Source organism: Chroicocephalus ridibundus, chromosome 17 (genome assembly GCF_963924245.1).
Source record: "Chroicocephalus ridibundus chromosome 17, bChrRid1.1, whole genome shotgun sequence".
NCBI lineage: Eukaryota > Metazoa > Chordata > Aves > Charadriiformes > Laridae > Chroicocephalus > Chroicocephalus ridibundus.
In genome coordinates this window covers 8,248,167-8,261,865 of record NC_086300.1, presented here as the reverse complement: position 1 = coordinate 8,261,865, position 13,699 = coordinate 8,248,167, and the positions used below count along the sequence as shown (strand labels likewise).

The 13,699-nt window shown below is 53.5% G+C and overlaps 1 pseudogene and 1 gene segment (V, D, J or C); one reads left to right on the top strand and one right to left on the bottom strand.

The window, feature by feature from the left end:
- The first annotated feature begins 1,993 nt into the window (after positions 1-1,993).
- LOC134524665 (olfactory receptor 6F1-like) lies at positions 1,994-2,926 on the top strand (annotated as a pseudogene).
- Positions 2,927-5,215: 2,289 nt separating this feature from the next.
- LOC134524723 (T cell receptor alpha variable 13-1-like) lies at positions 5,216-6,117 on the bottom strand. The segment is given in 2 exon segments: positions 5,216-5,562; positions 6,072-6,117. Coding segments are annotated over 2 exon segments (393 nt in total).
- Positions 6,118-13,699: the final 7,582 nt, after the last annotated feature.

Here is a 13,699-nt window from a genome sequence, read left to right as displayed (position 1 = left end):
TGCCACTAATGCCAGCCTGGTAAGGACCTTCTGTCTCCTCTCCCTCTATGGGGCAGGCAGACAGACAGCATGCAAGAACTTCTGCACGGCCAAGGACCACAGAGCCTCTGCTGTTGCCCGTGGGGCTCCATGAACTGTTGACCCCCGCCTGAAGTGACTTTGTTTCCCTCTTTGGACTCATTAAACTTCTGCTGCATTCAAGCCTGGCCTCCATGTGGTCCTTCCCTCTGTGGACACTCCCCAGGCTGACAAAGGAGAAAGGTGTTGCTCTGGGGTGGAAGCGGGTTAGAGCACAAGGAGACCCATCTCCATTCTCAGAGCAATTGGAGGCTGTGACAGCCGGTAGTGGCTCCTGTTTTGGGCACCAACCCTTGAAGCTGAGGAAGATATCCTGAGCTGCTCTCCTGCCAGTGACCATCAGGCCCACAATTTATCTGCTGTTATCTCTGCCCACAAATGTCCAGAAAGGCAGGAGTCCCTGAGGTGTCAGCAGCCCCATGAGCTCTTGAGGAAGAGCCTTCCTCTTGCTACGGCCAGAGCTGCTGTGGGCTGTCAGGGGGTCAGTGTGGGGCTACAGAAGATGATTTGTTCTGCAGAATGGCGGGAGTGGTTAAGCAGGAAACAGCCCTTGGGATGGCCCATAGCAGGAGAGGTCCAAGGGCTCTTGGGCTATCCACTATTTATAGAGTAAGAGAATTGACCAATAGTCATATTTGCATGGGAACAAAATATCTAGGTCCCCACTCCAGACAGTGTTTTGACTGTGTTGCCAGCCGTCCCCCAAACTCCAGGTGCAACTCATCACAACTCCCGCTGATGGTTATGGCTTGAGCAGCAGCCGAGGAGGGAAAGGGGGGAGAGCACACTGCCAGACACGTACACTGATGGAGGAGAGCATGAATGTGTGTGACTGGTCTGTATATTTGTAATTGTGTGGGCGTAGGTGTGTGTATATGTGTGCTTTAGTGTGTGTGCATCTGTGTAGAGGAGCATGCATGTAATCTGTATGCAAATGCATGCGTGCAGGAGTGTAAGCACGTGTGTGTGAATATCTGTGCGTACACATTTGTGTGTGGGGTGGCTGTGCGTGTTGGTATGGAGATGGGCTCCTTTGGAAATGTGTGTGCACACACCTCCTTATAACTGCACAGGAATGAGTTGCTCTTTGGTGTGTGTAAGCTGATGTGTGTGGTTGTGCTCATGTGTGTGAGTTTGTGTGTGCACTGAAGGGGAAATTCAACTTGTAACTGCTCAGCAGTGGTAATTTGTGACCAAGGAATGATCTGCCACAGAGGGCATGAAGGCCCAAATGCAGCAGGGGTTAAAGTGGCTGGCAGCAGGAATGCAGAGACAGAAGGACTCTCTGGAAGGGAGAGCAGTTTCCCTTGGTGATGAGAAACAGCTGCAGCATTGTCTTGTAGCAACCCTGGAATGGGAATGGTGAGTGGCCACCTTTGGGCAGCAGAGCTGGTGCTGGGGGATAGACCCAATGCCAGGCTGAGGTGTCCCATGCACCATTCACAGGACTGGTGCTGCTGCCAGTGTATGTGAGGAATCGGCTTCTGACACATATTTCCAGACTCCTTGTAGAACTGCTTATGGTGGTAGGACTCTGGCCAATACATTGATCATTTGGTGGTTGGTTCATTGGTTTGTTTTAGTTTTTTTTAAATCTAAGCATAAGCATGTGTTTCATTTGCCTCAAATGGTACAATAAAATTCCGCAACTGCAGACATATTTATGCGTGTGCATGCCTATGAGTGTGCATAGCTCGGTGTGCATGTGTGTGCACCCATGAGGGCATTTCAAAGGTCTTGATGAAGTCAAGGTACACCCCAGGCAGTGCCCCTCCCCTTCCCACAGTGCCTCTCATCTCCACATAGAAAGCAATGAGGTTGATGAGGCATCATTTGCTCTAGTTTCACTCCTAGTGGCATCTGAAGGACCAGCACAGGCATGCAGACGCTCACAGAAACTTTCCTGTCTTTGCAAATGAACCTCAATCCTCGGGAACACACTGCAAATGGGACAACTGTGGAAGAATTCATTTTTCTTGGCTTGCCAGGCACGTGGCATTTCTGGTCTCCCTTGTGGTGGTATTTGCACTGACGTGCTCCCTGAGAGTAACATGCAATGCATCCATCATGGCTCTCATGTGGATGAACAGCAACGTCTGTACCCCAATGTACTTTCTCCTCCATAAACTCCCCTTTCTGGAGATCTGGCACACTACTCGTGTTGTTCCCAAAGCCATAGGAGTCATGCTGGGGAGTAGCCAGACCATTTCCTTCAGTGTGTGCATCCTCCAGTTGTTCTTTCTTCTCTCCCTAGGCTCCACTCAGTGTTTTCTCCTGTCTGTCATGGCCTATGACCACTACTTAGCCACACGCTACCCCTTGAGATACAGCTCCCTCATCAGCAGTGTCCTCTCTGCTCGGCTGGCGCTCAGCTCCTGGCTGGGAGGCTGTCTGTCCGTCTCGCTGCTGGCCTTTCTGACATCCAGGCTGACGTTCTGTGGGCCACATGTCATCAATCATTTCCTCTGTGATATAGATTCCTGTCTCGCCCTCTCCTGCAGTGACATGTGGCCCATGGAGCTAGCAACATTCCTTGCCTCCTAAACTGTTCTGGTGGCGCCCTGTGTGGTTACCCAGCTCTCCTACGTGTACATCACCTCTTCCATGCTCAGAATCATGTCAGCCCATGGTCAGAAAAAGGCATTTTCCACTTCCTCTGCCCACCTCAGTGTTGTCACAGTCTGGTATGGCTCCACCATGTTCCTGCATGTGAAGCCATTGGCCCAGAACTGCCTGGATCTGAACAAACTCATGAACGCCTTTCACACAGCTGTTGATCCTCTTCATTTACAGACTCAGGAACAAAGATGTGAAGCAAGATCTGGCGTGGGCCTTCCAGAACAAGTGAAGTGACTTTTCAAAGGGCCTCAGTGGGAGTAAAAAACAGGTACATCCCCTCCCGCCCATGACTTCTACCCTGCAGAAGGTCTTCAGCAAAGTGTAAGTGCCCCTGCGCATCACAGGTAGTGAGAAGCCACCAATTTCCCACTAAGCCCATTACACTCCCCTCACAGCTCACAAATCCCATCCAGAAGCAGCTCTCCAACAGAACACTGGAAGAGTTGTCCTCCCACAGGTTTGAATTCCAGCTTGCCAAGTGCCTCATTTTGTCAGGGATTCACCTGTATCTCCTAAATGATTCCCAGCAGCTGGCTCACTGCTTTAGGAAAGGGGCATGTATTTCTCTGTTGAGTTTGACATTTTCTGGAAGGATTTATGTCCCACTCTTGGGGCTGTTTCAGAGAATCATGCTCTGGTTCAACAGAAAATTTGGCAATGTCTGGTATCTCTACCTATAGCCATTATTCCTATACCATATATTATTGGTATCTCAAAAGCCACTACTTCTAACAGAAGGCAGTCAACAAAATTTACACTCCCTCTCCATCCCTCAATCCTGTATCTTAAGGTATTTTTAAATCTTAAATTAAAAAATATGCAAATCACTGTGCTTCATGCTAGATGTGTCAGGACATTTCCACATCTGAAACTCCACATTAGTTTTTAAAAGTCCATCTTGCCACTCATTTTGGGCTTTGTTGTGGAAACACTTCAATGAGATTGGCAAAGTCTCCAAACTGCAGAACTGTGAAAGGCTGGCTGGGCAGCAACTCTCTCCTCACACTCACTGGGAGGACGTCAGCACTTCCAAAAGGCACTTGCTTTTCCCCCTTCCAATTTTCATTTGATGCATCATGTTCTCAAAGCTCTTCTTTCTGCAAACGGACAATGAAGGGGGTCCATGTGACCACTTCAGAAGGAGGAGGCATCAAGATGGCAGACACACCTTTAAGATCAGCGTGGGACTGATTTCACCTGAGTGTAGAGCTCTTCATTGAGATGATTGAATCCATACTGAACATCCTCTCCTCCCTTCTGGAAGCAGTGGTGCTTCTGGAGGTGATTTTCCTGTGTCCACCTGTCCTGGGCACTTGGCTCTTAGACCTTCAGCCAGGCCCAGGCACCAGTGCCAAGGACAGGCTGATGCCCGCCCTTGTCGGCTGTGCTCTCTTTCTCAGGGGCACTTGGGAAAATCCCTGCGACAGACCACTGAGGCTGGAGAAAAGAACCTGAGCCTGGGTGTGTCCTCAGGTAGCAATCACTGTTTGTCATTCCTTGCTTTTGGGGGAGAACTGTGTCTGTGGAGTGTTGAAGCACTCTGCAGCCCTGGAGAGCAATCAAAAGCAGGACCTGAAGTGTCCAAGGGACCTGAAACACAAAGGAGTGTGGAACACTGAAGGCTGCTGTCAGTTCCCCATCAACGCTTCCTAAAGCCCTCTGAGATAAACAGGGGCATTCAAAGCCTGCAACAGGGCTGTCAGAGCAGACCCACATCACTTGGGAGAGGCAGGCCATCCTGCAACAGTACTAGGACAACTACAATCTAGCCTAGGCTTTCTCAGGTGAAGTGGATGATGCTTCATGAGCAACCATTGCGTTCCCTATGGGAGCAAATGAGATCACTGGGATGTGGTTACCAGTTGTTGGACAGAGAAACCAGCACGGACTCAGGGACATAGGGGTTCCTCCCAGTTGAGCACTGGTGGTTTTCCTGAGAAGGAGAAGAGACATGAAAAAGAGTGGGACCACTCTCTGGCAGTGGATGAGTGCAGGAAGGGTTTAACCAGAGAATCTTGTTCAGCATCTGGCTGATGGGTCTTTTACACTTGATGACACTCAGATGCAGGGCAAGGAAGGGCTCTTCCCTTCTGCGGCTACTATGGCCATGTGGCAAAAGCATAAGAGCAGTTGTGCCTCCTACCACAAGCTTCATTCTCCAGCTGTGGCCATCAGTGGAGCCACAGGGAAAGGGAAGAAGCACACAAGCTGATAGGTTACTTGCCCTGAGGACTCATGCCACTGTACCAGCTATTCTAAGCAGAGGGCATTTACAAGCCTGGTTTGGCTTCTTTATGGTTTAGCCTCCAATGGGACTGCCCAAGTCAGGTTTCTTGGGTTCTATTCATCACCAAAGACCCTGGATCTAGACACAGCTGTAAAAGTCACATTGGCATGTGCTTCACAGCAGCACAGGCTGGGGAGGCAGAGGCCCACCCTCACCACAGCCCCAGGTGCCACTGCTGGGCAGGCTGAGCTCAAAGCTCCATGCAAGCAGTGGCAGGGAGGGAACTGCTCCTCAGAGCACCCCCACGTTTCTGTGCACTGCTGCCAGCTGTGGGCACCAGTGTGGGCTTAGTGCACAGAAATAGGCAGCGCTGTCCTGGAGCTTGGTCTCCCGTACATGCAGAAGCACCTGGGAGTCCTTTGCAGACAGTGTGGAGGAGAACCTCCCTGATGCCTCGTGAGCTCTGTACTTGCTTACTCGTAGCAGCATCTGAAGGGACTGGGTCTGGTGCTGCTGGTACCAGAAGATGTAGGGATTGGAATCGCTGGTGGAGAAATTGCAGTGCAGCGTTGCCTTGCGTCCCGCCTGGATGGTCATTTCTGCTGGGAACTGGAGCACAGAGTCCTTTTGGGCATGACCTGTAAAGCCAGGAAGAGCTTTCAGCTTTGCTTGCCAATAGATCTGTCTGTCACTTCGTCAGTTTGCTCACTGTCCCCACTGTCCATCTCACTTTTCCTAGCTTCAGAAATGATGAGCTGTTTGTCCCTGTTTGTTCTGCAGCTTCTTGTTTATAGCCATCCCTACAGAGATTGGTAGCATTGTATCCAATACAAACAGCAGAGAAGCCGCTCTATGCCACGTCGGTCCATTCCCCAGCACCTTTCCCTCTTTTCAGGCTTAATATGTATTAGCAGCACATTCAGGAATGCTGAGCAGCTGCAAAGTTCAGGTGAGGTCTTGTTCCTCCTTTGACGCCCATTACCCCTGACATCTCCCAGATTATTTGCTGTACCCATATGCAGACCCTGATCTCCCTACGGATACATTCACAGGCATCCCAGGCAGTCAGCACTCACATCTCCTCCCTTCCACCACCAGATGCACAAACTCTTGCCTCAATCTCCCCAGCCTGAAAGTCACATCTCACCAAAGTCAGCCAGTCCCAGCAGGGCTGACAGGAAAATCAGGACCATGTCACGCTCTCTCTTCAGGGGGTGCCCAGGGACCTGCGAGCATGAGGGACCCGAGGCTTGCACCTTCACCTCTTCTTCTACCTCTGCCCGATCAAAGAGGCCTCCAAACCACAGCCCAGAGGGTGGAGTAAAACTCTCTGCCTGCTGCTCCAGCCAGGCCTCTTTGGGCCTGTCCCCCGACCTCTACCACAAGGCAGCCCTCTAGAGACATAAAAGAATCATGGTTTAAGTAGTGGCCATCTAAAGAACAAAGATCCCTTGAGAACTTCTCCTGACACCCACCACCTAGCCAGCTGCACAGGCCTGCACCCAGCTCTGCAGGAGAGGGAGAAGGCACCCCTGCACCCACCCATGTCCACCCTGTCCCTGGGACTGTCTGGATGGAGAGAGGACCAGGCACACACTGAAGTGCCTTGGACCCAGGTGTCACACACTCTTTCCCTTCTCCTCTGCCCATAGAGGAGGAACCTGAAGAGAAACATCTCTGTGAAGAGCATCTGCTCCAGAAACCAGCTGCACAGGGACAGACACACTGCCTCACCCTGGCAGGGGGAGGACATGGCAACCCAGCTCTCTGTTGTGCAGGCAGTCCTTCTGTGTCCCTTCTCCTACCCACATTACGCAAAGCCTCCACATGCTTCTCCCACCCTGAGCCCCAGAACCTCAATACCCAGGCAAGCAAAAGGCCTACTTGATTTTCATGTCTTCTGGTGTCTGCTGCCTGGAGCAGGGCTCCTCTGCCTCTTCTCACCCAGGGCCTTTCTCACACAGTTGGCAGGGACTGCAGGAAGCACGTTCTTGGCACACCAGCCCCCATTCACAGCCACGCTCCCACAAGGCCTTTACTGTCCTGTTGTTCAGTCGAGGCCATGGCAGAAGGATGGTGGGCTGCCCTCTGTTCTCCAATGACTGCAAACCTGCCAGGAGTTCCCTTGGAATACAACTATGGCTGCCACTACAGGCCCCAGCTGAGGCAGGGAAGAGGACTGAGCCTTTCCTCTCTGCCCCTGAAGCCTGTGAACACGGACTGTCCCACCTCTCTCAGTTCCTACAGCCACACAGGCCTCACTGGGGACTAGCTGGGTCCGGAACCCCATGCCTAGAGGCCCCTTTCAGCTCTCCCCACAGACCTTCAGCCCCATGGGGTAACTTAGCACATCTCTTTGGGGCTCCCTCCTGAGTCTGAACTTGAGTATCAGTTCATGCTGAACTGCCAGCTCCACAGGATGCCTTTGCAACACCAGAAGGTGAGTGTGGAGCTGGAGGGTAGAAGTTGTAATTGTATAGCTGAGCGTATTGACAAAGTTCCCAGCAAGAAACCACTTGTGGTTGTGGTTTCAAAGTAAGGGCTTGTGTTGGCACTGCAGGAGTTGGGTCTTTCTGTTCTAAGAGAGCCTGGCGACATGAGTGGGGTGGAAGAGATCCCCAGCCCCTGCCCGTGGAGCAGCAGCAGCAGTGGGCGGTCCGTGCGGCAGGAGCGAGGGCTGGGCGGCTGCCCATGGGCAGGAGGATCTCTGCCGCCCGCCGCCCTGTGCAGAGCAGAAAGGCGCTGCTCCTGGCCGGGCGCCAGCGGGGCCGGCGGCTGCCATCGCCCCTTGCCGGGCCCCGCCGGACACGGCCAGCGCTCCGGGCACCATTCCTGCCCCGGCGGCGGCGGCAGTGTGGCGGGGGATTTCTGTGTGCGTCCCGCTGGGAGTGCGGGGTTGCCGCTGCCGGGGCCGGTCGTTCAGGGGAAGCGGCCCGGGGCGAGGGGCTGGTTGTGGCCGGTTGGGGCGAGGCGGCCCCGGCGGGCGGAGCGGCAGCGCCCCCTGGCGGGCCCGTCCGGGGCTGTCCCCCCGGCCCCGACACACACGCCCGGCCCCGCCCGCGCCGGTTCCTGCCCGGCCGCAGCCCCGGCTCCTCTCCCCGTGTCTCCCAGGGCGCAGTAATACACCGCCGCGTCCCCGCGCCGGGGCCGGGCGAGCCACAGGGCGCTGGAGCGGCGGTCTGCCGACACCCACAGCCGCCCCGGCGGGTCCCGCAGCTCTTTGGAGTCTTTGAGAGTGCTCAGGAGCAGCGCGGGGCCTCGTCCCGGGAGCTGACGGTACCAGTAGATGAACTCCGTGGTCTCTATATTGGGGTGCGAGCAAGTGATGTTGATGCTGGTCCCCTCGGTGGTCTCTGCCGACGGCTCCTGCAGCACCTGGGCTCTGCCCACAGCCACTGCCGAGGAAATAAAGAAGAAAAACCATTCAAAACAAAGTTTCTGCCCAGCCATGCTACTGTTTCCAAGAACATATCTACTAGAAGCAGTGAGGAACAACTAGAGATAATTAGATGTATTTACAGGGGATGTCAACATGTGCATTTATGGAAGTGTCCATCCATATTTGATGGAGAGATGTATGCGTGAATGATATGTGGAAGGGTGGTGTCACTGAAGAAAAAAAAAAGGAGACAAAGAAAGAAAGTAGCAAGGGGGAAGGAATGACTCCACGTGTTATATGAGTTACAAGGAGAGGCATAGATGAAAGAAAGGAAATAGGAAGGGCTTAACATAGAACTGGGCATGAGTTTCCATACGGAATGTGTGATGGAACGGAGGGAGAGATGGAGAGGAAGATGATTACAGAACAGAAGTCAGGAAGAAAGGAAATCAAAAATGATGCATGGAGAGACAGAAGGAAAGTCAGGTGCATGGATGGATGGATGAATGATGAGAGGCAGAAGGACAGGAAAGGTGAGTGTGTTACAGTGAAGGATGGAGGGATGAATTCATAAGAAGAATAAATGGTGAATACACAGGGGGATGAGTGGATGTATGGCACGATGCAGAAAGCACATGTGCCTACAGACATGAGAGAAGCAGAGGGCAAGAAGAGAAAGTGATCTCAGGGAGCAGGAAGAGGGCTTAGGGATGGCAGATGCATAGAGATGGGTCAGAAGATCAGCGAGGGAAGAGAGGAAGAGTAGAGAGGTAGAGGGGTGCTTAGAGTGAAGGAGAGATGGCTGCATTCAGGGCAATAAGAACTGCAGAATGCACAGGGGAAGGAGAGGGTGCATGAAAAATCAGGCGTGCATGGAAGGAGGCTTGTACCAATAGAGGCGGTGAAGAAAAAGGGAGAAGAACAACAGGAAGACTCGGAGGGTTTTTAAAGGGGCACAAAAGATGGCAGAGGCAGGAAAGGGAAAGAGAGGCTGAAGAAGGAGAGGGAAGAGTTGGCGCTGGGATCCCCAGAGAACACGCCGGCCACAGCCCCAGCCACATCCACCACCGCCAGCCCCACGCACCCAGCAGCAGCGCGGCCAGCCCCGCCAGCCCTGCGCCCCGGCACCGCCCCATCCCGCCGCTCCGCCGCCCGCGCCTCGCTGCCCCCGCCAGCCCCGACTCTCTGCTAAGAACTCACTGCCTCCTCCTCTCCTCTCCCCTGCTCCACCGCCAGCTCCTCCCCGGGGCTCGGCCCTGCGCTGGCACCGCTCAGGGGCTCGCCTGGGCTTCGAACGCTCAGGGGCTCTGCACGGGCAGCATTTTGCCCAACTGGGAAATGGACTCTCCCCGTCATCCAGCAAGAAAAAGCCTGCACAGTGCCAGCTGCAGCCTGGCACAGCAGCGGGGCCTTGGCCCAGCACATGGACCAGCTTCCCAGAGCTCTCTACGAGCCCAGGAGCTGGAACCAGCAGCCACTCATTTCCCGTGGCTGGGAGTGAGGAGGCTGAGAGCCTCCCTTCAGCTGCTGCTCTGCAGCCCCAGCACAATGCCTAGGAGTTGTGTTGGGGCAGAGGGAGTGTGAGGTCAAATATGCTCAGGGGTGGGCAGGGGTCAGGGAGGGCAGGGGTGGTGGGGAATCCCAGTGTCAGAATGTAGGTGAGAAGGGACCTCCAGAGGTCATCTGTAACAACCCCTGTTCAGAACAAATCAGGTTGCTCAAGGTCACATTCAGCCCAGCCTTGAACACCTCCCAGGATGGAGATTGCACAGCCTCCCTGGGAAACCCCTTCCTTGACTCACTATTTCTTTTAGCCTACTGCTTCATGAGAATTCCCCATGTTCCAGCTGATGTCCATTGCCTCTTCTCCTGTCATTGGGCACTTCCAGACTCTGGGCCCATCTTCTCCTTCTCTTCTGAACAAGTGGTTCCTGAAACTGTTCCTGCACCACTGCTCACAACTCTTTCTGCCTGACATTCCAGCCAGTTTTCCTCTCAGCTTATCATGCTCCAACCCATTTATCCCCAAATTGGCTCTAAAGGAAGTAGGAGAGAGTCTGTCAAAGGTCATGCTAAGCTCTACGTACGCTCATGCCCTGCCCTTCCATTCTACACAGTGCCTGTTACCTCCTGAGAAAGCAATGAGCTTGGCCATCAGCTTCTCAGCTCAGAAGCACCTCCATGGAGAGGGAAACCAGCCCTGGCTGAGCTCCCTCGGAAGAGCTCCCTGGCACTCATCTCTATGGGGTCACTACAGGGAAGTGGAGGAGCCCTCAGCTGCCTTATCTCCAAGCTGGATGTGAGTCCAGGCAGACAAACCTTCAGGCAGGGATATGGGCTCAGGAACTTTCTGTACTGTGCATAGCCCTTGTTTGAATGAGGGTGTCTCTGGAAACCCCTGCAGGACAGCAGTGGGCTTTGGGGCAGTGTTGCCTTGGATCCAATGTCCCTTCCCTCCCAGGGACAGTTGCTGGGTGCTCAGTCTGAGAGATTGCAGTAGGGGACATGAACATTCTGTGCATGAACATCAAAGCTCTCATCAGTTCTTTGGCTCCTCCTGTGAAATCCGCAGGGACTGTTCTTCTGCTCACAGTGCAGTGATATCAGACTCTGTGTTCCGTTCATTCAGGACCTGTTTGCGAAAAGGTCTTGGCCCCTGCCTGGCACAGCACCAGGCCTGTGAAGAGCACAAGTGCATCCCAGAAACCACTGACACTGCTTTGGAAGAAGATCCACTCAGGGATGGCCAGCACATGGTGGGCAGGATTCCTCAGCCTTTCTCCTTCTCCAGAAAGCAGTCCCCATCCTTTAAACTCTCTAGAACTGGGGAGAGCAGCTGTGTCCCGGCCTGGAGCGGCAAGGAGTGGGGACTGCCAGCCATGCTGAGGCACTCTCAGTATTGTCACATTGAATTCAACTAGGGATCAAGGTTGGAGTGAAACCAACCTTGTTGGGGCCTGAAATGGGCAGGAGTGGAGCGTGAGCTCTGCAGGGGCAGGAGAAGGAGGCGTCAGGAGGCAGGGGCTGCATTTCAGTGCCTCTTCCCTGGACGCATCTCCAGCAGGCTGGTGCCATCACCGCTCAGTTGCACTCAGGCTCCTTTTGACACTGGGAGCCTGCTGCACTTCAGCACTCATGTGACTGTCCCCACCATGAGCAGCACATTCCCTTGTGATGAGGAACGCACAAGGATACACACACTCACACGTTAATGCACAACAGCATCAAGTCATCCACAAATTTGTGCTCCCACACTCATCCACACAAACATGGCTGCACACAAGTGCACATAAGACAAGAAGACAAGTAGGGACACAAGCGAGCGTGGAGTCTGCCAAGGACAGATGGGGTTGTTACAGATTTAGAACTTTCTGTGGAAGCACAAGGCCCCAGACATGCCCATGCCATTGTTTGTGTACTCACAGACTCCAGGGAGTGGGCACCATTCCAAAGCAGCCAGAATTTTTTGCTGAGGTCAATGGTAGTCAGGACAGGTTCAAAACGTAGCAGCACAACGCACACACCTGGGGAGGCAACAACAAGTGACCACTGGAGGGAGTAGAGGAGGGAGGGAAAGACTCCTCATGCACGGGAGCCCATGGGCGTTGAGCTGAGGATGGCTCAATTTCCTTCCTGAGGAAAACACTTCAAACAGCCCCACCAGAGTGACCAAGGCTGATGTCACTTGCCTGCTCTGGATGCATCCAGCACTTGAGCTGACTCTTCTGCCTTGCACTGCTGCATTCCTGCCCTGGAAATCCCGGAGTCTTTTCTTCCAGCACTAACAAGAAGCTTTCATTTGGGAATGGGCACGGCACAGCTCTGGAAATGAAAAGGCAGCAGTGCAGGAAACCAAAGCACAGCCCTTATCATTAGCTGCGATGATTTGCATTCAAGATGACTGTGTGCAAAAATTGTTACCTCTGCAAAGGGTGCCTCTGGTGCTGCGTCAATGAAGGGCAGGTATAAAAGCCAGCCCAAGTCCCTGCTCTCTCGTGTACTTCTCTGGCCTCCTTCTTCTTGAGAACCAGGTGAGTCTGAAGTCTCTTTACCTCTTCCAGAGTGAGATCTCTCCTTGATGGACATCTCAGCTGATATTGGCTATGTCCTATCCTTGGCTTTGTGACTTCTTGTCATGATAGAGGGAAGAGTGGAGAAGGTCTGCTCAGTAAGACAATGTTATGTGGCAGAGGGATTTTTTGGTTTATGCCCAAGGAAAGGTCTTCCCTGGGCCAGGCTGCGTTTTGTAGTGTAGTATATATAATGTGACTCCAGGCAGAGCTACCAGCTCCCCACTCAGTAGTGGCCTTGGCTCCTTTGTGACAGGGTAACCAGGCTGCTCCTCACACACCCTTATGCTCTCTTTCCTCCCTGCTTCTCTCCCAGGTGCACCTCCAGACCCTTGAGACATGTCCTGCTACAACCAGTGCCAGCCCTGCCAGCCCTGTGGCCCCACCCCACTGGCCAACAGCTGCAATGAGCCCTGTGTCAGGCAGTGCCAGAACTCCACCGTCGTCATTGAGCCTCCTGCTGTGGTGGTGACCCTGCCTGGCCCCATCCTCAGCTCCTTCCCACAGAACACCGTTGTGGGATCCTCCACCTCCGCTGCCGTTGGCAGCATCCTCAGCTGTGATGGAGTGCCCATCACCTCTGGGTGCTGTGACCTCTCTGGCATTTCCAGACGCTACAGTGGCAGAAGGTGCCTCCCCTGCTAAAGACTCTGGGGGAAACCCCAAGGAGACACCCTGAGGAATCACAACATGGTGCTGGGCAAAGCTTCAATGTTTTCAATGCTGCTTTCAGCATAGCTGAATGACTTTGCTTTTCTCTCCCTTTTCCTTGTTTGCTTCACATCCCCTTAGCAGCAAGGTTCCCTCAAGGCCAACCTGGTGGGGACCATCTGTTTCCCTCATCCTCCATGGGGCAGGAATACAGACAGACATGATGAAGGAAAGTCTCCACAGCCAAGGGCCACACCCTCTCAGATGACCATGGGGGTCCTCAGAGATGACCATGGAGTCATAGGGCTCCATGAACTGGCACCCCCCACTTGTAATGACTTTCTTTCCCTCTTCTGACTCATTAAAGTTCTGTTGCATTCAAGCTTGGCCTCCATGTGGTCCTTTCCTCTGTGGACACTCCCCATCCTGCCAAAGGAGAAGGGGTTGAAGGGGTTGAGAGCACAAGGAAACCCTGCTCCAGTCACAGACAAATGAGCAGTTCAAACACCGTACATTGGCTCCTCTTTTGGGAACCATCCCTTGGAGCTGAGGAAGACATCTGTGGCTGCTCTGCTGCCAGTGACCATCATGCCTTGCATTGCTGATATCTCTGCCCACAAATGCCCAGAAGGCAGGAAGTCCTGAGGGCTCAGCAGCCCCATAAGCTCTTGAGTA